This window comes from Penicillium waksmanii, assembly GCF_028829765.1.
Source record: "Penicillium waksmanii strain IBT 27052 chromosome Unknown utg000007l:1.0-4314555.0:1.0-4317578.0, whole genome shotgun sequence".
Lineage (NCBI taxonomy): Eukaryota > Fungi > Ascomycota > Eurotiomycetes > Eurotiales > Aspergillaceae > Penicillium > Penicillium waksmanii.
The window spans coordinates 1,402,072-1,425,442 of record NW_026643253.1 but is presented as its reverse complement, the minus strand read 5'-3'; the positions used below and the strand labels follow the sequence as shown (position 1 = coordinate 1,425,442).

Sequence of the window (23,371 nt, the reverse complement as noted above, 5' to 3'; positions counted from 1 at the left end):
ATCCGATACCACCATTATAGAGCAGGCAGACATAGCTATGAGTCACCCAGGCTGTTCATGTTCATGTTCATGTTCACTGCCTAACTCATCTGACGGCTCTATAACACATGACAACCCGCCTGATGGCTAACATCATCCCGATGATGCGGCAAAAATTTAAAAGCATATTTATGAAATACCGACATCTCTGACTCTTTAACTCTGACTAACTCTAGCCACTCACTCTTTTGGAAATGCAGCTGTGAATGGCAAGCTGCATTCATTCTTCAAAGACCAGATGGAGAACAAACAAACCTGTGGACGAGGGGACAGCAACCGTGGCCACTGGAAAACTGTCCAACATGGACAGATCACTACCTATCAACAGAGGGAGGGGCACGAATCTCACTTCGTCACCTCCCGAACAGCCACCGCAGCCCCAACCGCCACCAACCATCCCTGACAAGGAAAAGGAGAAGGAGAAGGAGGAGGAAGAAGACAAACCACCCGACATGAACAAATCCAACCCACGTTTGTTAGTCAACCGAGAGAGTATCTACGAACGCCAGCTTCCAGGTGATGCATACATCACGGTGTATGTCCAGCGACTACAACATGGCCACTATTCTAGCTCAGCAGTCTCCGACCCCCAGGCCGAACATGTCGATTTCTTAGCTCTTAGTTTTGTATTTCATTCACCTCACACTCTTTCCCACCGATTCAAATCCGCCACGATTCGCGCTTCCATCCAAGGACCAGATCAACTGGCGACAGATGGTGCTGCAAGTCCCAAACGCCGCCCTAAAAACCCGCGGATCTTGATGCATGCGCCTCACTTGATCTACGGCACCGTTTCACCCGAGACGATGGAGTGGACTTTCAGTCTCGCCGGCTCCATCGGTATCTCCGAGACTCCACTAAGCGCTAACCTGATTCCTTCCGGTAGTGTGAATAGTCGCTACCGTCGATACGAAATGATGCGTATTCAAGGCTCAGCGCGCACTCTGAAAAGCCCCCGAGGTCCTCAGTTCGATATCGAAGCCGGCGAGGTGGTTTGGTCTCTTGAAGAGAATAATCTTCAGCGTTCGGGTCTGCCGCGCGAGTTTACTTTCGTCATGTTGATTCAGAAGCCGTCCTCCAAGTCTCGCGTAAAGCTGTCTCTCGATATTGACCCCGTCATACAATCCTGGTGGGGTAACTATCCCAACTGGTCACTGAACTTGCCTTCCTACCGGCCGGCGAAACGTCGCGATGTTGATTTCAACAAGGAGGTTGGACAACGGTTCGAGCCGCTCGATACGGAGCGCGGTTTCAATTTCGCTGCTCTTGTAAGCAGGTTTGATGATTACATTGCTTTGCCGGGAAGGAAATACAGTCGGAGGGTATGTTGGCCCCCATCATAAGAGCGAGGAAGAGAAGCAAAAGCTAACTATCTCGACTCGCACCGTAGATGGAAATACCAAAAGAAACCGACCTCCCCGAACGTCAAGGATATCAACAAGCCTATCCCGGCCAGTATGGCTCGCTCAACCCGATACAGGGAATGCAAGGAATCCAAGGAAATCAAAATCAAACAATGCAAGGCATGCAAGGTATCCTGAACATGCAACAAAAATACCAGCTCCAAAGCAACCAGACACAACAACCATCGTTCGCATCCTTCCCAGCTGCACCTCCATCCCTGACAACAACAAACATGGCCAATGTAACCGGCGTCGAAGCACAATCCAACAATCTCAACGTATCCCTAGGCCCGAGCCACGGCGTAGCCATCATGAATCTATCCGCACTACGCTCGGCAATGATCTCGCCGCGTGCCCGTCAGTCTGGGAATAATGAGATGAGTAGTAGTACTTGTACCGGTACTAGTACTACTGCTACCACTGCTACCACTGCTACAACCACCGCCACTAGTACTACGCTTACAAAACGAACTTCGGAGGACAATGACAATGACGACAATGAAAATAAAAATGAAGCTGCTGGCCCCGGTGAGTGGTGGCCCTATCCATCCGAAACTGGCCCGGGAGTTGAAATTGAGACCATTCGCTCCAGAATGCTCCGAACAGTCCACTGGTCCTCCCCTCCGGAGAACGGGGGTTCCTCGAACGACGACTCGAACTCGGACTCGCGCGAGACGTCCCGCGTCATGAATATGGTGAATCGCCCGCTTACGCCGTCATTGTTCAACAGCTTGGGAAAGAGGACTTGAAGGATGCTGAGTGAATTTTGGAGGGAGATTGGTGGATTCTTTGGGGGTTGGCATTGATTCTTTTTATACTTTTACTTTTCTTCTGTGCATAGCGTAGCGAGGTGTCGCTAAGATATCATTTGGTTTTTTTTTTCTTTTTTCGTCTTATTCTTTTAGTATATATACTCTGTTCAAAAGACTTGCTGAAGGAATCTTATCCAGAGACTCGGACATACTTTCCCAAACCAATACCACCAATCCACGTGTGTCTTTCAATCCAACCCTTCACTCAATTCATATACCTAGATACAGCTAGTAGTTAACTAATCCACGTTCCTGGAAATCAAGTACAAATCTGAGTTGAACTCTATGTTCCTTCCAACTCAAGCACTATCAACTTGAATCTCTCTACTCCTACATTTTACTAGTATTCCAGCAGACAAAGGGGACAGTCATCATCCATCCCCCACCCCCACCCCCATCCCGCGCGAGAACTTGCTTGAAGAGGGACACAAACAATCAATCATACTAGTAGGTATCCCTAACTAACTTTGTTCAATTCAAGTTCACCCGGCTACCATTCCAAGCCAAGCCTCGGAAGAAGCCACTCATGCAGACAAAGAATAACATTTTAACCTTTCTTTCATCCACCCACCGATCTTAGCAGAAACCAAAACCAAAACCAAAACCAAAGTCCCCATATTTTTTTAGGTTCAGGAATTCAACCCAAAATTCCTTATACATATCATACAGGTCTCCACTATCTATTGAAGTCGTCCAGGTCTCTGGGAATGCTTAATTTAATCTACTCTAATCTAATCTAACTCATGGTTTGGGTTTGGGTTTGGGTTTGGGTTCAAGTTGCAATGCTTAATTTCAATTGTAGGTATTTGGCTCTTTGGTTGAAAAATTGAAGAAGAAGAAGGGAAGAAGCATACCCCTAGCCAAACTTAAGGGAGGGGAGGGTATAGTATACATCTGCATCTGATCGGAAAATAGAATGGAATGGAATTGATTGGATTGGAAAAGTAGTCGCGGTACTATCTACTAATACGTTAGATATTCCAAGTTCAAGTTCCTTGAAGTTGGTCATTTCATTCGAGAAGAATGTTCATTTTCTTTCCTTTTTCTTTCCTTCTCCACAGACCCCAGCCCAGGAACTGCAATTCTCGAGTCAACGTGAGAGTACTGATACTACTACTACTAGAATGGTCACTTCCAATGATATCAAAGGACCGCCCCAAGTTTCTTCCGAGTCCTCCTTACCAGAAGTATGCATTGCATCCTGACGGTGATTAGTGCAGAAGCAACAGAACAGAAGACGAGACGAGACGAGACTCAGACCCTGCACCGACCTCGACCTCGAACTCGAACTTGAATCCAAAGGCTTCGGAAGATATATAGAGGTACTAGTAAATAGAAGGAGCGAGGTAGAATAGAATAGAAGAGGATCAGAGAACCAATTCCTATCAGTTTAAAAAGAAGAAGAAGAAAAGAGTTTCCTTTTGGGTACTGGGTAGAATAGTAGTTGCGTTGCATCACATCGTGAGTGGGGGGAAAAAACTTGAATAGGCAGAAATCAAAATCAAAAACGCCGCCTAGGGTTATTCCCGATAAAACAGAGAGCCAACACCCAAGGAGACATAAAGGGCCTAACGAAGAACAGAACAGAATCCTTATAGACAGACATGAGTACACCGGGGAAAGGAACAGGAACAGGAACAGCGGGGGTGGGAATGGGGGATCGATGATGATGAACGGGGTTTCTTTCCTCTCCTTTCCTCTGCTCTCCTCCTTCCAAACCGAGCTGAACAGAACAGAACAGAACAGAAATCAATCCGATCCAGTCCAGACGAGAGAATTGGGAACATTGGGAGTGAAGGAAAAGAAGAGATAATCATAAAGGGCAGGAAATAGATATAATAAAAGCCAAGACGCACACAGCACACCGCACAATGCACATGTTGCACATGCGGACCACCCAGAAACAGAGTAAAGCGAAGTAAGACGAAGCCAGACGAGGCGGGAGGGGGTTCTATCATAGCAAGAGGAAGACATAGTCGTACCAACAGAAGGAAAGGAAAGCGAGAAGGGATTATAAGGGGGGGGGAAGGAACAAGAAAAAGCATATAAAAAATAAAGCCACCACGACTCCTCCCGCTCCGAACTATACCAATCAATCAAAATCAAAATCAAATCAAATCAAACGGGGCCGGACCCGATTGAGATGGAAGTGGGAAGAGTGAAATTCCCCAAAACAGAGAACCACTCTATATATTTGGAGCCTCCCAGAAAGTTGAAGAAACGTGCCATCCATAATGCCATAGCCAACACCAGTAGCCAGAAAAAAAGAAGCAAAAAAAAAGTTTCATCGGGGAATATCAGATTTGTGGCTGGGCAGGCGCAGTCGTCGTCCATGTTGACAGAGGCTGAGCGGTCGCGTAATGCGCGTGATTCACCGGGGGAGTTGGGCCCATGTAATACTGCGAGCGATCCGGCGCATAATAACTCTGCTGGTGCATGGGATTTGATTCACGGCGCGGGACAGTCGGGTCAAGAGGGCCGATTCCGCGGTCCATCTGGTGGTGGGGGTGGTGGTGAGAATGTGATGAATCCAGTTGGCCGGGGATACTGAAGCTGCCGCGGGAGTAGGTGGCTGGGGTCGAAGGATCCATGGGAGAAGTTGCGTCTGTGGCGACGCTGCGGGAGGAGATGGATGAGTTGCGGTAGGCGGAGGGGGAGTGGTCGGATGTGGAGCGATTGCGATCGCTCATCGAGCTTGGGATGGCGGTGTTGAGGGCTCCTGGGATTGATGAGGAGAGTGCCGAGTGGCTCATTGAGTCCATGCTGCCACCGTACGGTCCTGTGCGAAAGGTGTGGTAATCTTCCACCTTGGGGGTCATGGATGCCGCCGAGGCGGGTGAGGGGAGGTATGGGTTCGGTGCTTGTTGTGTTGGCATCGACGCGCCCATGGAGTAGCCGGCGATCGGGCCGGATTGGGGAGGATGTGTGGCGGGGTAAGGGTTGGCGGCGTGCATGGAATAGAAATCGGCGGATGGGTTGGGCATTCCATATGTTGGTGGCGCCATGATTTGTTGGGGCCGGTATCCGTAGAGAGCGGCGTGGGAGGGATCATGGGCGGATTCCATGGCACTCGTCTCGAGATCGTCGATCGGGGCGCGGAAGCTTTGTTTCTGAGTGAGGTCAACTCGAGGTCGAATATAGCGCAGTGATTCGACTATGGATGGTGGGTTGAGTGCGCCGCGCATGACATCCTCGACGCTATAATAGGAGACCAAGTGGTGGGTGATGCCCATGACGGTGACGGACATGGTCTTCTTGACCAGACCGGAGTCCTTGAAACCGTAAGAATCGACCAGCGATCCGACGAGGGCGCGTTCCAGCTCGGACTGATGTGTGCGCTCTCCAAAGGGCCCCGGGGGTGAGGTGGGCGAGTAGCCTGAGCCAGTTGAGCCGTTGCTGTCATGTCGGGGATAAGGTTCACCGGGTCTAGTGGAGGGCACCGGTCGACGATTGGCCTTTTTCATCGCGCGCTTCTTCTCCCCCGGGGGGAAAGGCTTCTCTAATTCACGATAGACGAGGAAGTTGCCCAAGATGCGACTCGGGGACCAAGTGACGCCGTCGGTCCAACGCTTGATTCCCGAAGAATTCTCCTCATAGATGAAGACACTTCCCGAGCGCACCAGATGCGAGCGCTCCCGGTCGTGTGGGCGACGAGGAACATGATGCAAGACGCCGGTGAGACAGGCCTCGAAGAGGATGAGGGCATCTTGGGTGGTGGCCACATAGCCGGTGAATGTGGGCTCCAGCACAGCGGCGGTCCCGTTCACCATGATGAGATTGGTGGGGAGACAAGAGGGGGGGGGGGAAGAAGAGAAGGAAGTCAAAAGAGAGAGAATGTGGAGTGAAGTGGAGGGGAGGGGAGAGGAGCGTGGAAAGGGAGGAAGAGAGGGGAGGAAGTTGAAGTTTAGGAGGGAGAGGATGAAGTGGAAGTGGAAGGGAAGGTGAAGCAGTTCCCTTCCAGGTACCCCGGATTGCGGTCGCGATCACCAGTAGGCCTTAAGAGGGTAGACCTTCGACCTTAGACCTTCGACCTTCTAGGACTAGGAAAAGCACCAGCACCAAAAAAATAAAATAAGCTAGAAGATCGACCAGGGTATGGAGAAGGAAGAGCGGATGCGGTGGTTTTGAGTTAACCCCTCCTCGGCTTGGAAGAATTCCAGGGATCGACCAGTCAGCACGGACCCAAGGAGCGTCAGCGAGTTAAGAGGTTGCACCGATCTCTGGAGATGGGATCTACTGGTTCCACGGATTGCTCCACTGAGTCGGAGGGTTGTGGGGTGGAGGAAATGGTGGTGGTGGTGGACGTGGAAGTGGAAGTGGTTATAGATGTGGTTGGTTGGGGATATGGAGATGGATGAATGTGGTTAGGGGGGGATTTGGGGGGTAGTTTTATTAGGGTTAGGGTGTTTAGGGATGAGAAGAAGAGGAGAGAAGAGTGTTGAGTATAGTCGGCATAGTAGGGGTATAGCATATGGTACAGTAGAGAGTAAGTGTGTGATTATGTGGTAGGGTAAGAGGAGACGCTAATGTAGGCAGACCGAAAAAGAGGAGGCGGTTACCCTCCGAGTGGAGGAGAGTCTGTGTGTAGAGAAGATCGGATCACTATTATTAGGGTAGGTACGGAGTATTAGGGGAATGAATGAGAGAGGATAAAATGGGATACAATAAGAGTGATAGTAATCGTAATAGTAATACTCTGCGAATACTCTGCGAAGCAGAGTATTCTGTGGTGGGAGTGTAATGATCATCGATTGTAGTGGGGAAGAACGGAGCCAACTTCTCTCCGTACGTCAACCCGTCTGACTCAGCCCCGTCAGAGGAAGGTCTTTGGTTCTGCAGTTTTGGTTCCATGGTATCCTTTAAGAATTAGGATTAAGAATTAGGATCAAGGTCAAGGGTTAGGCCAGAACTATTCTGCCATGGTACTCTCGAGTCTGCCCTGTGTGTGGACAGATAGAGACAGAGCACGAAGTACTCTGTCTCTCCCTGCCCACAACGGCGAATCCACCAACTATTGAAATCGCCTCCACTACGAAAATTGGGGCGGCACGAATGATCACCGGCACGTCAAGATCTGGAGGCCTGACCTGCCGTTGGGTACAGCAGTACTCTGTACTGCTGTAATGAGAGTACGAGTACGAGTACTCCGTACATATCTAGAAACTTATGCTAACCTATCCTCCTCTCCTCTGCAGTTAATTACACTTTACCAAGGCAAGAGGGTCCCGTACCTGACTGGGGCTCATTGGATCCTGGCAAAAGTTACGCGGGAGATCCCCAGCAGATCCAGTAGCATTGGCATTGGCATGAACAGAGTAGTGTATCAGTATCAGTACGAGTACTCCGTAGGAGTACCACCATTCAGCTGATTCCCATCCCATATTGTTCCCTCCATGATCGGCAGCTCGTGGCGGAAACTCTCTTCTGCTTTGCTTCTTCACCATCCGGACAACTGTCCTCCGTGTTTCAGTTCGTCCCGATAAACTGGGTGAACAGGAGACGATCTCACTGGCGCACGCTTGTTGAAACTCAATTGGCGCCCATGACAGATGTCAGGGTGAGTTTGAGGATGGTGTGAGTTAGAGTAGAACAGAGCATCCGCCTGCTCTGCTCTACACTACATTACTCTATCCCATACCCCCCCCCCCCTCCCCCTGTACAGTACTGTACAGAACACACTGTCACTGTCATCGGCCACGACTTTCCTCAGCCTGACCCAATCCTCCGGGACACCCAGAAAGGGGGTCCTCGACCGGACCAGGTGAAATCATCCCATCAGCCCCAACAAATAGGAAGCCGAGTCCAGATTCAGTCATGGCACGGATCCCTTTGGGTCGATCCCCGGAGGTTCTGGCCTGGTCCAGCTATCTTCCCGCCCACGCCCAGCGCGCTTACGGAGGGGGGTGGGGATGAGCCACGACCTCGAGCCTGCTCCGCCCGATTACGCAGGCTATGTGGTGAACAAACAAATCACAAATCCAATCCAATCCAATCACTGTTGTAGCCAACCCCGCCGATCGCCCCTCTCTTCCCCTATTCGCCCTAAGAACCCACATCCACGGACGGCGCACCACCGTACCAGACACTCGGAGCGTCCGCACAGGGGGATGCGTGATATGATGCATCTTGTCATTGTCAGCCGGAGAGAGGAGGACAAAGTTCTCCGTCTGTTTGAGTTAAGTAGAGTAGAGTACATGCATACACATACTGAGTATGTGTAGTACCCTCTGATCTCGGTTCGGCAACCTACAGGGAGAGGAGTATCGTATGTACTTCGTACATGAGAACCCGGTCTCCTCTCTCCTCCTTCTGCCCGGCCCTCCTCTCCCCCCCCCCTCCGTACAATCCCGAAGCACCCACCCACCAAGCTGTCAGTAATCCCCGTCGATCTTCGTATTGGCCAGCGGGGCGCGCCATATTAAGACTGTCCCAATAAATCCTCTGATCTAACCGTAGCAAGACGAAGAGGAAACGAAGAGGAGAGGCCGGGCGCAGCATGGTGGCGTCGACCGACCTTGTTTTTGGTGCTAGTGCGCTAAGAAATCCCGCACCAGGGTCTGATGATCTTCACCGGTCTAACTCTCTGCAATTATGTACCCCTCTCCCAAGAGATGCTAGTCCCTATGTGCTCCGTGGTGCTAGTCCCCCCCCATCCAAGCCGGACCGGGAACTCTGCGGTGGCGATCCGGTTTCGCACCGACCAGGCATTACACTACTCGTACTCAAATGGTTAGTTAACAGGGTCAGGTCAATCTCATAACTTGGGTTTGGTTGAGTTAGGTTGGGTACGGTCCGGGTCTGGGTCTGTTAGCCTAGTCTAGTCTGCTACTTTAACGCTAGTGGACGAGGCCCCCGTGGACATTTCCTGCGATCGCGCTAGTTTCTCCGTTTGGTTTGGTGCAGGGGATGTGATGGGGCAGGCAGGCAGGCAGCAGAAACAGTAGCAACAGCAATAGCAATAACAAGCGCTCACGATGAACGGAGTACGAAGTAACATGTGAAGCCAAAGGGGGGGTTGGTCGGGGGCAAGAAACTACTGTACTGCACTGCTGTATCCTCCTATTGGTGGCTCAACTTCAGGTTCAGTTCGTGAATTGAATCCCTTCGTGTCTCTGGTCTGGTCTGGTCTGGTCGAACGGAGCTTTCCCCCCAATCGCGACCCGTCTATTTCTACGAGTATTCTATTCTATTCTTGTCTAGAAGTCTGGTCTGGTCGTGGTCTGGTCCCCTTCCCCTCCCTCCCTCTTCCTATTTGTTTTCTTGTTACTTCCTATTCTCCCCGTTAATCCCTCGTTGTGTACTCCGTATTCCTATTCCCTCCTCTTTTCTTTCTCGTTTCTACGACTACGGGTACACTATTCGAGGCTGATGGATTGGATGGCTGATGCTGATCTATCTGATGCTGATCCACTCTCATCTCAATCCATGTCCTCATCCTTCATCTCCCCCATGTCATGTCATGTCATGTCATCATCATTAGCCCCCGTTCAGTGCCAAGGTTCATGCTAGACGCGGCATTGACCTCTCCTCTTTAGAGTAAAGCTGGGGGAAACATTCCGAACAACGCGGCGCCCTGCTAGTGCGAGTGTATGTACTGTACATAGGATGTACGGAGTACGAGTAAATGAGATCAGAGGGGGTCTGTGATCAGGATCATCGTGATCGTCTATTTATGCCTTTCTCGGGGTCTGCGAGCAGCGATCAAGGGATCGGTGGAGTTGGATGGAACTAGTACTGGTAGCTCGCACACGCACTCGCGCGGAGGGAAGGGGAGGCGGACGCGGAGGCGCTACGCTTAGCTTGATGAAATCGAAATCGAATTCGCCGAGCCGACTCCGTAAACTTACTCCACACCGTAACTAGAGGCTAGAGGCAAAAAAATATTCGGAGCCGGGAGCCCAGCCAAGCCCAGTCCAGTCAAGCCAAGGCCCAGTTAGTTGCTGTGGGGAACGGATCCTAAATCGTGTGGGCCCGAGGCAAATTCAATCGTGATTATTCCCCATTATTCAGAAGCTATTCGCTATCATCGCTGCTTGGTTGGCTCTACCCTACCTGCTCCGTACGATACAAAGTATGGTACGCCTTCTGGGTCCGTCCGAGTCCGAGTCCTCACCCAAACTACGGAGTAAACTAAGTACTCGTACTCTCTACTGTAGACTACGGTACGGAGTAGACTAAAGAGGATCCCCCTATCAGTCCGAATCGAACCACTCTTTTCTTTCCTTCTCACCGTGCCGTGGACTGGGACTGGATCTCGTAGATCCATCGTGGTCTTTAATTTCAATGCCGTAACGGAACTGTATATATTCCGTGCCTCCGGACAAGTCGTTAATATGGCACTACCTACACTTAACTTTTAACCTTTCACCCTCTTGCATTGGTTCGTTCGGTCTGGCACTGGCACTTGGATCCCTCCACCCGGGCACCAAGGGTGGATATTTTATATTCGGATTATGGTTTACGGATCCTAGTGATTGACGGCATTTGAAGGGTGGATTTTCAAAATAGGCAGTCGGTATTGTAGTCTGCCCTGACTAGGTGGTTCCACCTAAAAGCAAAAAAATTAATAATTAAACAAATTAATTAAAAAAAAAAGAATAGTAGCCCCAACATCCACTCCAGCCGCATTGCATCCGCATCATCTCCCTTCCTTTCCGTGTCTGTCAGACCAACACTAACCACCAAAGGCACCCCTAAGCCAAACAGCGGAAAAAAATAAATCTACATACTCCATACAGAAAAAGAAAGAAACCTATTCGCCCCGCACCATGTGGCCCCAATGAGTTTTCGAAAGCCACGGACCCGCGCTCTTGCGGGACTCGTGGACTCGTGGACTCGTATCAGCATCCTGTGTGACTGTGCACGGTATCCATGAGACCCCCCCCTCCCACTCCCACTCCCTCCCTCGAGGAGAGGAGCTCCGCATCGTCCTGGAAAAGTTAAGTCTTGATCTCGTGTCGTACAAAGGTGTGGATCATGCTGTCATCAGAACAAACTATGAACTCTGTATGCAGAACCAGCAACAGGGCACAGGACTGGACTGGGTGGCTGGACACCGGACAGCCAGCTGGAACCTTCCCTTCGGCTTGAGAGGAGAGTCTGAGTGACATGTTCCTCCGAGACACGCATGGCCGTTGACGAGACTAGTCCGAGTCGTGTGCCCTGTACTCCGTAAAGTAACTAAAGGGGAGCCGGAGTATGTACATTGGTCTAAAGACTAGTTCTGCGTCTGATCTGATTTGGTGTAGGTTTCGACCCAACCGTTTGGATGTTGCTTGGCCTGGATTTGGGGACTCCGTCTGGCCCCAAGGTTTGTGCATGCGATATCTTATCGGTTTCCTGCAAGCCTGACGTCGGTCACGGAGTATATACCTATACTAGTAGTACCCTGCCGGGATTATGGAAGGTGAGGAACACGATCATAAACGTAACTACCTGCAGACTATGCATGCAGCATATCTGTCTATCTTTTTATCTACCTTCCCACCCCGCCTAGGGTTGTGTACCCTCCATATCTGCCAGTGCGAACCACAGAGTGCCTAAAGTAAAGTAGAGTACTAGTACATACTTCAGACACCTTAAATCGACGAGGCAGTGTATGAGTAGAGTGCAATGCAATGCATAGTTAACTAGTTACTACCCAGTATACATAATTAGATAAGCACGGGCTTATAGGTAGTCCTCCAGGGCTGTATGCTCACTCTGCCCTGTTCTTCACAACTCTGCACCTCACTGCACCGCATGAGATACATAATCATCCAAACTATCGGTATCTAGCTCATTCCCCTGCAATGTATTCCGCAAATTCAAGTCCAAGTTGCCTACGCCTCTCACTTTTCGCCACCATGATACTAGTAGTGGTAGTGGGTTGGATTGGGTTAAACCATCTCCTCTCCAGGACTTGCTTACTGCTGGCCGTCATCCCCTGATCTGATGGAAGGATTCAGATCACACGATACATCCCTACTCCAATAATCCCATCCCATCACGCGCCCACCCCCTTCCGCGACCTTCCACCCAAAACGATGTCATCAATGGCAAAATCAATACTCCATAAGCGCAAAGTATGTACTGTAATCCGTACTCGTGAACCTGGCGGCGCATCCCGCAAGGATGAACCCCTGTACTCCTTCCTTCTAATTAGTACTAGCTATGTTGGTGCCACATGTACATCTCGTACGTACCTCTACTATGTACTGTAGTGAGCTGCCTACTAGCGAGCATACCGAACCAATGCGGAGAAAGCAACCAGTTACCAACAAGGGCAAGTTGCATTGCGAGGAATCGGTAAACTTGACTAATGAAATGAAAGTAAATAGAGACATTTACGAGCGAGGCTTGAGATTACGTATACAGTATACGAACTTATCACCAACTATAATCATCACTCCGTACGAGTATCCCATTCGGAGTATTCTCGGGGCCACTCTGTCTGTTGTCAGGCTGTTCTGTCTCAGGCTGGATCGGACGGAGTACGAGTAGTTAGATTGCATGTTCTCCCTGATTTCCCCAATTTGCCTATCTCAGTACATAACTCGGGGTTGGTGCATTAGTGAAAGGCTTTTGTCAGAACTAACTTTATCGTATAGTATTAGTCTTGCATCCCATCCCATCCCATCCCATCTTGCAAGATGACGATCCAATCCACCTGGCTAGGTAGGGTTGGGCATTCGTTTTTCCCGATCACCAGGACAGAACTTGAACTAGTAACTACTGTACATACACTACGCTATCAGTTGCACTGAAGTACAGTAGATAACTGCAAGAAATTTGAATCATCGCGCCACAAAAGCATAGCCAAAGTACTAGTGCCACATAGGTACGAGTATATTCTATGGGGTTCATCTGTTTGCTGCCTCCGAGTCTTGCTGCTGTCACAGAAAATAAACATGAATGTCATTCCAAGGAATACGAGAACGAGAACTACCCCGTAAATTTAATTGTAAATCTAAATCCAATCCAGGAGGCAAACGTCAGTGCCAAATAACCCTAACTCCAAAAGTTGCCTCGATATTGGCCTTGATCTTGGAGTGGAAGTAATGCAATGCAATGCAATCCCGCCACCTTGGATACTCGTACGTACATGCATACTGTGCCCATAGACCATCACATCGCATCGCATCTCATATCATCTCATCTCATCGCATCTCATCTCATTTCATCTCATCTCATCTCATCACAATTCATCCTCAGTTAAATGCAGCGCAGCAGCAACGCAGCATGGTCACGCCGCCATGACCACCAACCCCGACCCCAACAACCACAGCAATCGCACCAATAGCGCCCTGCCTCATACTATATGGAGTAATGACTCGTACATGTACTGCATCATCGACAAATATCGGGCGTCACATCCCTGTCTCGTCGAGATCGGCAGCCCCTTGCGTTCGTCCCGGGATGTTGGGACGGAATGGGAGGGGGGCGCGCATTCACACGACCTGTCCTGTGGCCACGCCGACTCTCCCTCGCTGACCCTCGCGTGTCGGGCTTGCGGGGAATGAAATGTGGATTGGATTTGGGGGCTGACGAGGGGGGGCTTGGGCTCGGGTTTTGGGTTTCGCGTGTGGGCGTTGGAATACGGGGTTTGGGTTTTATTTGCTTTTTGACGGTTGGGTTCGTGTTGGTGGGTTCCTGGATTTTGATTTTGATTTGGGGGCTGGAGAGGAAAGGGGAGTCTACAGAGTACTCTGTAGTGAGTAGGTTACCTAGTTTAGGGGGAACATGAGTTGTTGGATTTAATTTCCTGCTTGTTTTGTTGGTTGGTTGTTGGACACGTAGTTAGTTAGTCCGTCAATACACTTCTTAGGGCTTTTTCAGCCCTTCTGCGGATGTTTACGATGAGTCAGCCACTTTCACCCGCGGCTTTTATACCTGTCGGTTTCGTTCTACACGAGAATGACAGTTTGAATGTCTGAATCGAGATTGTCTCTATTTATTTACTAGTATTTGTGTCATTATAATATGGGACAGTTATGAATATAAGTATAAGTACATGCCAGAATAGAATCAGCCTTGGTTGAGCCCTTGTAATGTACAAATCAACGCCATTTTTGCTCGCTCGAATCACAAAATGCAAACCACAACCACCACCCGGGGGCAGCTAAGGAGATGAGCGCAACACCTCGGCCATGGCAGGGTCATCGCTAGGAATCTCCTTGGTAAATCCACTACCTCTCCGCACATGCATCAGAAGTCGAAGTGCACCAGCCGGCGTGACACCTTCAATCCGGCGCGCCATACCAACGCTCGAAGGACGCACACGCTCCAGCGCCTGCTTTTCCTCGTTGCTGATACCATTGATCAGACTGTAGTCAAGATCAGCAGGCAAGAGCAGATTCTCATCCTGTTGGAAACGCTGGGCCATTTTCTCCTGCCGTTTCAGGTATGGGGCATAGCGACCCTCGATGGCGACGCGAGTTCGAATTTCCGGCGCGAATGATGCAGCTGTGTATGCGGTGGATGATTCAATGTGCGGGATCAGAGCATCGATGTTCGCTCCGTCCAGACAGAGAATTTCGAGCGCAGAGCGGACAGAAGTATCTGCGCGGACCTTGAAGCCCTTACGGGACCAAGCTGTTGAGGAAAGCCTGGTCTTTTCGAGAAGAGATTGCAATTCTTCGATTTGCGCTTCTGTCTCTGTGAATGCGCTCCAGCGACGGTCTGAAATAACGCCTGCATCACGAGCCATGCGGGTTAATCGCAAGTCGGCATTGTCAGAGCGTGTCGAAATGCGGTATTCGCTGCGCGTGGTGAACATCCGATATGGCTCGGACACTCCCTTTGTGATTAGATCGTCGATCATAATGCCGATGAAGCCGTCAGATCGAGTAAGAGTCATCGGGGCGCGGCTTTGCGATTCCAGACCCGCATTCGTGCCGGCAATGACACCCTGGCCAGCTGCTTCTTCGTACCCTGTTGTGCCGTTGATCTGGCCAGCCAGGTACAGACCGCTAATCAGCTTTGTTTCAAGCGTTGGACGTAAATTTCGAGGGTCGATGTAGTCGTATTCCACTCCGTAGCCTGGTTGGAGCATCTTGACATTTTCAAGACCGCGAACAGTTCGCAGCATAGCGTATTGCGCATCTTCGGGAACTGTCATCGAGATACCATTGGGGTAAATCACTTCATTCGGCGCAAACCCTTCCGGCTCGAGCCAAATTTGGTGCTGCTCCTTATCCTTGAACCGCATGATTTTCGATTCCAAGGATGGGCAGTATCGGGGTCCCCGGACAGTCTCTCGAATATGCACCGACTTGTCCAGGTTGGCGCGGATGATCTCGTGAGACGCCTCGTTGGTGTGCGTCATCCAGCAATTCAGCTGTCCTTCGTCGCCGACGTCGACAGTTTCATTGAGGTAGGAGAACGGCATAGGAGGCGAGTCTCCCTTCTGTACCTCCAAGGCCGAAAAATCAATCGACTTCATGTCCAATCGAGGAGGCGTTCCGGTCTTCAACCGGCCGAGTTGGAAACCCGCGTCACGGAGGGACTTGCTCAGGCCATAGGTCGGTGCTTCACCCATACGACCTGAAGGAAAAGTCTTCAAGCCAATATGAATCTCACCACCCAGGAAAGTGCCAGTGGTGATAACCACACGACCCGTGGGAATGACTTCTCCAGATTCCAAGCGAACACCGACAATCTTGCCTTGGGCACCCGGTGTATGTTCGACACCTTCACTCGAAACAACAATATCCGCAACCTTGCCCTCCACAATATTGAGACCTGGCGTATTGACCAATTCGTCCGTCATATGTTTCCTGTATAGATCACGGTCGATCTGCGCGCGCGGTCCCCACACAGCGGGGCCCTTGGAGCGATTCAATACTCGAAACATAACACCGGCCTTATCGATGATTCTTCCCGCAACACCGTCCATAGCATCGACCTCGCGGATCATCGTTCCCTTTCCAATTCCGCCGAAACTGGGATTGCAAGAGCACACGCCGATATTCGAGAGCGACGGCGTCACGAGCGCAGTGCGTGCGCCTGATCGAGCTGCAGCAGCACATGCCTCTGACCCAGCATGACCGCCTCCAATAACGACGACATCGTAGGGTCTATTCGATGGGTTTGGTTAGCAGTGTCCCATGGGATGTGCATGTTCAAGGGGAAGTTACGTACTGCGTGCCGTTGGCGACGGTCGCGAGCCCTCGAGGCCTGCCTACCGACAAAGGAATTCCAATGCGTCGGCGCAAAAGAACGACTGAACGCGCTCGAAAGGCCATCGCGAAAAGCGTGTGTTTGAACGAATGTCTAGAAGCGTTGCAAATTGAGGCTGAAGGTCGCCTCGCCCCGGGGATGAGCGGCCCCCGATAAGATAAAAATATTGAAGGATCACGTGGGATAAGGTACGGCCGTAGCGTGGATGACATAATCCAACTTGCACCATCGGCCGAGCCAATTGCGGGGCCGCAGATGTTCAGCGTTGGGAATATAATCTCATCTCACCCCCGAGCACTTCCTCCACTTACTTCCAAACCTCACTCGCAAAATCATTCTTCTTATACATTTCCACCATGCGCGCATACTGGTACGACAACAAGCCGGTAAGATCCCACCGATCCCGTTCAATTCTATGCCTGCCTGCGCATTTCATTCCCCCTCCCCTCCTCTCCCCCACCATCCGATGACGCAACACGAACTGTACTAATACAATTTTTGTTCCACGACGCAGGGCGATCAGCGCGAGCCCCATGATTCCGGCCGCGCCGTCTCCGAAGAAGCCCTCGCCAACCTAGGCGTTCTGTACCACCACTGCCCGACACTCGAGGCGGTGGATACCCTGGCCTCGGCGCGCGGGTATAAGAACCGCGACCAGGTTTGCGTATCGCCGGCGACGATGGGCGATGTTTACGAGGAGAAGGTGAAGATGTTTTTTGCGGAGCATCTGCATGAGGATGAGGAGATTCGGTATATCCTTGATGGAGAGGGATACTTTGATGTTCGGGGGAAGGAGGATGAGTGGATTCGGATTTGTTTGAATAAGGATGATATGATTATCCTGCCTGCTGGGATTTATCATCGGTTTACTACCAATGAGCAGAACGTATGTTTTCAACACCCCACCCGTGCTGGAAGTTGAATACCCGCTGAGTGAGTGACTGACTGGTTTATAGTACGTCAAGGCAATGCGTCTCTTCCAAGACGAGCCTAAGTGGACACCGCTGAACCGAGGTGCTGAGGTCGATGTTAACCCTCATCGCAAGACTTATGTGGATACTGTTCTGCAGCCTACTGCTGCTGTGTAAAGTAGATTAGATTTCAATGTTGCCAGTGGCTGGTTGAGTCTCAATTCGCGGGGATTAAATCTTGGAAATACATAATGATTGACGGCTTTCAATAGACAATAGAATGGGGTGTCCCGGTATCTATTATCTTTACAATTTCACCTTCTAGATACAAAAGCAGACTTGTACCTAGGTAAGAATGATAAACAAAATAATCCCACATTGGCCAATGCATGGTCGAACCATCGACCTCCACATAACAGGCAAGAAGTAGGGATATGACCGGGCGATGCTCGTGATATCAAACTTGGGAGACTTCAATACTAACCTCCCAACCATCACAACATAAAATAAGGATAATCTACCAACCACTCTTTGAATCATACTATTGAAAAATATAATTGAAAAGCAGTTAACCAGTTGAACTATTACAACCGGAAAAAAACCAACAAAAACCGAAAAAAGTATACCCGGCTCCAACTTCGTCAGTGACGGCTCATGGAATCTGCCCACCCACCCATCTGTAACCTCATTTACATAGCCCAAACATAGCCCAGCACTAACCAGTACCTTATCCGGAGCGTCCTCCGGAGTCCGGATTAGGCCGGCAGTGTGGGAGCTACCCAACCGCACTACTGGCGAGGCGTTAGCAGGGAGAGACCTGTCTACCCTTTTGGCCTCGTTCTTGCCGTACCTGTTCTACTTACTACTGACCCTGCGCTGAGGTGAAGCAATATATCGCGGCAACTAGCAAAGATCGTGAGAATTCGAATGTAGTCTGATAAATAGTAACTTGAATTGAACACTAAATCAGTTCATTGCTTATTCTAAATATAGTTCGAACCATTTCACCCAATGCTATCCGTAGGCATTGGAATTACATGGGAATTAGATCATGATCTTCTTCTTCTCAAAGACGTGATACTCAAACTCCGAGTCCGAGTCACCACATCACATCAATCTCTAGGCGTAGGAGTCCCCGCCGGTAACCCACCAGGCATTTCAAACCGATCACTCCCCGCGTCAGCACTATCCTGACGAGTCATACTAGCACTCCGCAATCCACCCATATCCATATTGAAACTACTACTCGACCCCGCACCAAGACCCCCCTAACCCTAACCTCGGATCCAAAGGTCCGCGAAATCTCAATCCCTCCGCTTCACGATCATCAAATCGCATCGGACCCTCCGCCGAACCCGCACTGCGTGGCGGTGCAGTAGATCCTGCATCCGAGTCCTCGCCAGTACGCACGCCCGTCCTTCCCATGCGCGGCCATAGATCCGGAAGACCGACGACTTGCACCCGAGGCTCGACAACGCGCTCCTCGAACCAGGCGTGGACGCGCGCTTCGACGAGTTGTGCTACCTTTGGCACGTCCTGGAGACGGCTGCGGGAACCGATGAGGGAGCGGACGGAGAGGTCGAGGCGGTAGTCTGGTAAGAATGAGAAAGCGACGTTACTCTTGGGGCTACTCTTTTGTGAATTCGTATCGCGGGACTCGGTTGAGCCTGGAGAACCGGGGAACGCGCTGGAGGGTTCTTGATTTGGTCCTGGCGATGTTGCTGGTGTGTGGAGGCCGACTGGGTCGGTGGAGGCGGGAATCAGCGAAATGCATAATGTCCCCGAGAACCGCACGACTGATACTGAGAGGGCGACGGGGAGAATGGCGGAGCGGGCTTTGGGGTAGTTGAGGACTAATTGGGTTTCCACTGCGATGGATAAATTGTCGTCACTGAGGTCGACGTCCAAGAGGGCTTGTAATCTTCCACCGTCGGCGTTTGTGGGGTCGTCAACGGCGATGATGCGGCAATTGCTGAAGATGGGGAATTCTTCGCCGAGTGAGATGTCTGTCACGGTGATTTTGTCGATGAAGGAAGGTTTCTTTTCTGGGTTGTTCATTGCTGCGTTTAGGGAGCTTAGGATCGAGGAGGTGGGCGAGTCCTTGAGTGAGTATGCTGTTTGTCTGTATTGCGCTATTGTTTGCGCGATCAGGACGTTGAACCAGTCCAGCGACTCGGGCTGGTGGGAGGAGTGGTGCATTCGATGGCGGCCATGTTTGGCGGGGTTGGTAGGGATGGCGCTGTAGTATGTCTTGCGGAGGATGGAGCGGGTATTTGTGGAGGATGCGGGGACTGGGCGGAGGACATTGGAGTTTGATGGCTTCTCTCGGAGTGTCTTTGGGTCTTGAGTCGTGTTGTAGACTGAGCTGTAGCGGCGGTGGGTTGTGCGATTTGACAGGCCGCGCGATGGGGGTGGTGGTGCTTCGCCGAAGATGAAGAATTTGATGAAGGCGCCGATGAGTAGCACTACCGACAGCTGGCCTAGCAAAAATCCCTGCGTGAAAGAAAGGCTAGAAGGGAAGCTGGGGTTAGCAATCTAACATGTCCTTGCTCGGGGCTCCCGCTTGGACGTACGAGGATTGCGGCGCAACCGGGGCGAGCAACTCAGCTGGAAAAATAAGGTATTAGTAGGTAGTCAACGCAAGCTATGATAGCAGGAAAGGACGTACGTTGTGGAAGCGCCATTGGTTAAGGAGTTCGTCAATCGCCCATCCTCATCCTTAGAGAAGTTGAGGTTGAGGTTGAGGGTGAAGTCAACTTTCGGCCTCGGGTGGACTGGGTGGATCTTACCAACCTTGGCCGAACTGCCAGTGCTGATCTGCCACTGGACAACTCCAACTCATTCCACCTACTACGTGACGGACGACTAAGGCTTGTTGACAGACTGTCCTTTCCAAAATCCTGCTTTCCAGTCCTTATTTCCACTACTCAAATCACTCTTTCACTCTTTCACTGCTATGCGATAGCTTCCTCCACCTAACGAAGCCCACCATCACACCATCACCATGCGCAACCTAGGCACAGCTCTGGTAGCAGCTCTCGCCTCACTCCTCCTAGCAACCCCAGCAACATGCGCCAAACCAAACCAACCACCCGGCAAAGATGCAATTCTCCTCTCCAACGTCCAAGCATTAACCCTCCGAACAAATCGCATGACAACATCCCGCCGCGTCTCCGCCGCCCCTCAACTCAAATGTATCGGCCACGAGAAGATCTGCAAACTATACGAGATCGAAACAATGCGCTGCAAGAATGAAGGCTACGATTACGATGAGGAAGACATCCAGTGGACATGCACCGCGCCCCTACCTTCAGAATTCAAGCTCGGTTCTACAGATGTTATCTGTGAGGGGTATCGGAATTCCGATGATCCTTGGGTGTTGAAAGGGAGCTGTGGTGTTGAGTATCGGATGCTTTTGACGGATGAGGGCGAGGAGAGATTTGGTAAGGATGTCTATCGTGCTTCCAATTCACACAAGACTACGGATATGGTCTCGATTGTGTTTTGGGTGCTCTTTATTGGTGTTTTTGTTTTCATCGTTGCTGCGGCTTGTTGGAGTGATACACCGATACCTGGACAGCCACGACGACGACGATGGGGATGGGGAGGTGGCGGTGGAGGGGACGATGGTTTCTATCCAGGGGGGGCCACCGCCACCTTACAGTAGTAGTGACTGTTCTTCTGGGTCGCAGAGTCAAGGATGGAGGCCTGGCTTTTGGTCTGGTCTTGGGGCTGGCGGGGCGGCGGGATATCAGATGGGACGGAATAGTGCCCGTCGCTCCAGCCAGCGAGATTCATCCAGGTTCAGTGATCCTGGAGAGGGGAGTTCGCGACGTTCAGCGACGCCGCAATTCTCGACGACCACGACGGGGACAGGATTTGGATCAACTCGGCGCAGATAGGAGGTCAGGATGGTAATGATAGCACATGCTGAGCGCAAAATAACAAGATAAAATTCTTGGTAATGTGAATAAAATGAGAACTGACTCGAAAAAAACCCTGAGCTAGATCTACCTGTGTGTATCATTCCCGATCCAAAACGCCAGAAACCCCAGATCAAAAAAGAACCCCGTATCTATGCAATGTAGACTCCAGTATACAACCATGACATGAATTGATTAAAAGGCCGGGATCTCGTCAATAGATCCCAGAACTTCTTCGGTACCACCACCGGCATTCTTGGCGGCTTGTTTCTTGCTGTTACGCTTGCCTTTGGCAGTGCCCTTGCCCTTGTCGCCCTTGGAATCCTCTTCACCTCCACCCCCAGTCGGATTGCGCATCATTTCTTCGTGAAGCTGCTTTTCCTTCTCGTGCTGCTCCTCAATCACTCTCTTTTCTTCATCCAGTTCCTGTTGAATGAGCTTGGGGTCGTCATAAGTCTGGTTGGTCATGGCGGAGTATTCTTCTATATCGATGACCTCTCGTGGGCCAAGAAGGGTGTCCTTGATTCTTTGCGGATCGCGACGCTCCTCATTGTTGAATTTAAGCTTGATCTGTCGACGAGACCGGCCGGGAAACATGTTGCTGATGACCATGAAGTCGGTGCCAAACATGCGAAGACCACGGTAGAATAGATCCGTCATTTCTTCATCCCAGCTTTCAGTCTTGGATCGTTTGCCATAGGTCGCTTGGTTAACCTTGCGAGTAAGCTGGTTCTCCACCACGTCTTCTAGATCGCCCGCTTCTCGGGCAGCATCGGCGTGACGATCAACTTCCAGCGATGCAGTGTCGAGAACAATCTCTCCGTTGACGATACGCATGACTGGACCGGCAGCGGGTTTGGCGGGTTCGGAAGACCGGTCCCCTTCTGGCGCTTTGGCCTTCATCGGGGTTCCAGTAGTTGATGCTGCTTCCTCCTGCGCTTTTTGCTTGGATTCCAATTCAACCTGCTCCAATCGCCGTAGCTCGACCTCTCGCTTTGACTTTTTTCCGGTCTTTAAGTCTTTGCAGAGCTCCGACATCTTCATCACGTTGGGCAGGATTTCCACAGTCTCCGCATCATCCGGTGTGGGTTCACGCTTTCGACGAGCGCGCTTTGCCTTTTCGGTACCCTCGGCATCAGATGCGCCAGTCTTTGATTGTTGTCGTTTCTTGGTTTTCTTCCCCGCCTGGCTCGGATCGGGGGTAGACGGCGCCAACGATCCTCCTGGTGTCTCACTAGTCCCGTCAATGGTGGGGCCAACCGACGTACTCACTTGAGACTGGCTCTTTTGCCGGGACTTGGTGATCTCTGAAGTTTTCTTTGCATACTTTGTCGGCCGGTATTCGACTGGGTTAAAGGAAGGTACGGGCGCAGGGGCGGGTGCGGAGGGTTGGACGACAGTCGAGCGGGGTGAAGCGGGTTCGTGTGGAGCTATGGCATCATCTGAAAACTGTACAGACGCGGTGGAGGTGCCGCGAGCTGTAGGCAGTTCGAGATCATGCTCGATCGAAGGGACTATCTCAGATTCAGGATGGGGCTCAACTGCCGAAGTGGGGGGGAGAAGGCGGAACATCAGATGCGGGGGTAGGAATGTTATTCGGTTCTCGAGTTGCAGGGGTCGCGATAGAGGCTTTGCGCTTGGGAAGGGGGATCGGAATTGAGGTTTTGGATTGTGAGGGAGCTGGGTGATGCTCTTGGGAAGGTGTAGCTGCACCTGCAACTGCAACTGGTGGGGTGGTTTCAGGGATCGCCGCTTGTTCGGGCTCCACAGAGACAGAGGTAATCGATGGAGCTGCAACAGAGCCAACAGAGCCTCTGGTTTCGCGTTCTTGTTGCAAAGTTTGCGCGGCTTGGGCTGCTTGAGCCTGTTGGACTGCGCTGGGTCGTCTTGCAGGTGCAGTGGGCGCTGGCGCAGGCGCACCGCGGCGAACGGGCGCCTTCGGGGCGAACTTTTTGCCCGACTTGTCTATAACAGACAGCGTTAGCACACGGGATCATCCATCACAATCACAATCACAAGAAGACATACTGATCGCAGAACTCGAGAAGGACTTCATTGCTGTCCGTCGCTGAGCGGCGACACGGTTAGGTTGAAGGATCTCAGATGTGAAAAGTCACCCGGAG

At 51.1% G+C, this 23,371-nt stretch overlaps 7 protein-coding genes across 7 annotated transcripts; 3 read left to right on the top strand and 4 right to left on the bottom strand.

The window, feature by feature from the left end:
* Window positions 1–341: 341 nt before the first annotated feature.
* Window positions 342–2,191, top strand: N7481_007353 (uncharacterized protein; the record flags this gene model as incomplete). The annotated part of the gene is made up of 3 exons (XM_057266572.1): window positions 342–1,361; window positions 1,430–1,799; window positions 1,959–2,191. The coding sequence occupies 3 exons, from the start codon at window positions 342–344 to the stop codon at window positions 2,189–2,191; spliced, it is 1,623 nt and encodes a 540-aa protein (XP_057120773.1).
* Window positions 2,192–4,551: 2,360 nt separating this feature from the next.
* Window positions 4,552–6,024, bottom strand: N7481_007352 (camp independent regulatory protein; the record flags this gene model as incomplete). The annotated part of the gene is made up of 1 exon (XM_057266571.1): window positions 4,552–6,024. The coding sequence occupies one exon, from the start codon at window positions 6,022–6,024 to the stop codon at window positions 4,552–4,554; it is 1,473 nt and encodes a 490-aa protein (XP_057120772.1).
* Window positions 6,025–14,354: 8,330 nt separating this feature from the next.
* Window positions 14,355–16,479, bottom strand: N7481_007351 (tRNA modification protein MTO1; the record flags this gene model as incomplete). Its single annotated transcript, XM_057266570.1, has 2 exons — window positions 14,355–16,311; window positions 16,376–16,479. 2 exons carry the CDS (start codon window positions 16,477–16,479, stop codon window positions 14,355–14,357), a joined length of 2,061 nt encoding a protein of 686 aa, XP_057120771.1.
* Window positions 16,480–16,770: 291 nt separating this feature from the next.
* On the top strand, window positions 16,771–17,502 carry N7481_007350 (acireductone dioxygenase (Ni2+-requiring); the record flags this gene model as incomplete). The annotated part of the gene is made up of 3 exons (XM_057266569.1): window positions 16,771–16,800; window positions 16,929–17,300; window positions 17,371–17,502. 3 exons carry the CDS (start codon window positions 16,771–16,773, stop codon window positions 17,500–17,502), a joined length of 534 nt encoding a protein of 177 aa, XP_057120770.1.
* A 1,065-nt stretch (window positions 17,503–18,567) lies between these two features.
* On the bottom strand, window positions 18,568–20,009 carry mmm1 (ERMES complex subunit MMM1; the record flags this gene model as incomplete). Its single annotated transcript, XM_057266568.1, has 3 exons — window positions 18,568–19,834; window positions 19,899–19,932; window positions 19,994–20,009. The coding sequence occupies 3 exons, from the start codon at window positions 20,007–20,009 to the stop codon at window positions 18,568–18,570; spliced, it is 1,317 nt and encodes a 438-aa protein (XP_057120769.1).
* A 320-nt stretch (window positions 20,010–20,329) lies between these two features.
* On the top strand, window positions 20,330–20,992 carry N7481_007348 (DUF1183 domain protein; the record flags this gene model as incomplete). The annotated part of the gene is made up of 1 exon (XM_057266567.1): window positions 20,330–20,992. The coding sequence occupies one exon, from the start codon at window positions 20,330–20,332 to the stop codon at window positions 20,990–20,992; it is 663 nt and encodes a 220-aa protein (XP_057120768.1).
* Window positions 20,993–21,443: 451 nt separating this feature from the next.
* N7481_007347 (transcription factor TFIIIB subunit BDP1) lies at window positions 21,444–23,304 on the bottom strand (the record flags this gene model as incomplete). The annotated part of the gene is made up of 3 exons (XM_057266566.1): window positions 21,444–22,726; window positions 22,791–23,213; window positions 23,277–23,304. 3 exons carry the CDS (start codon window positions 23,302–23,304, stop codon window positions 21,444–21,446), a joined length of 1,734 nt encoding a protein of 577 aa, XP_057120767.1.
* Window positions 23,305–23,371: the final 67 nt, after the last annotated feature.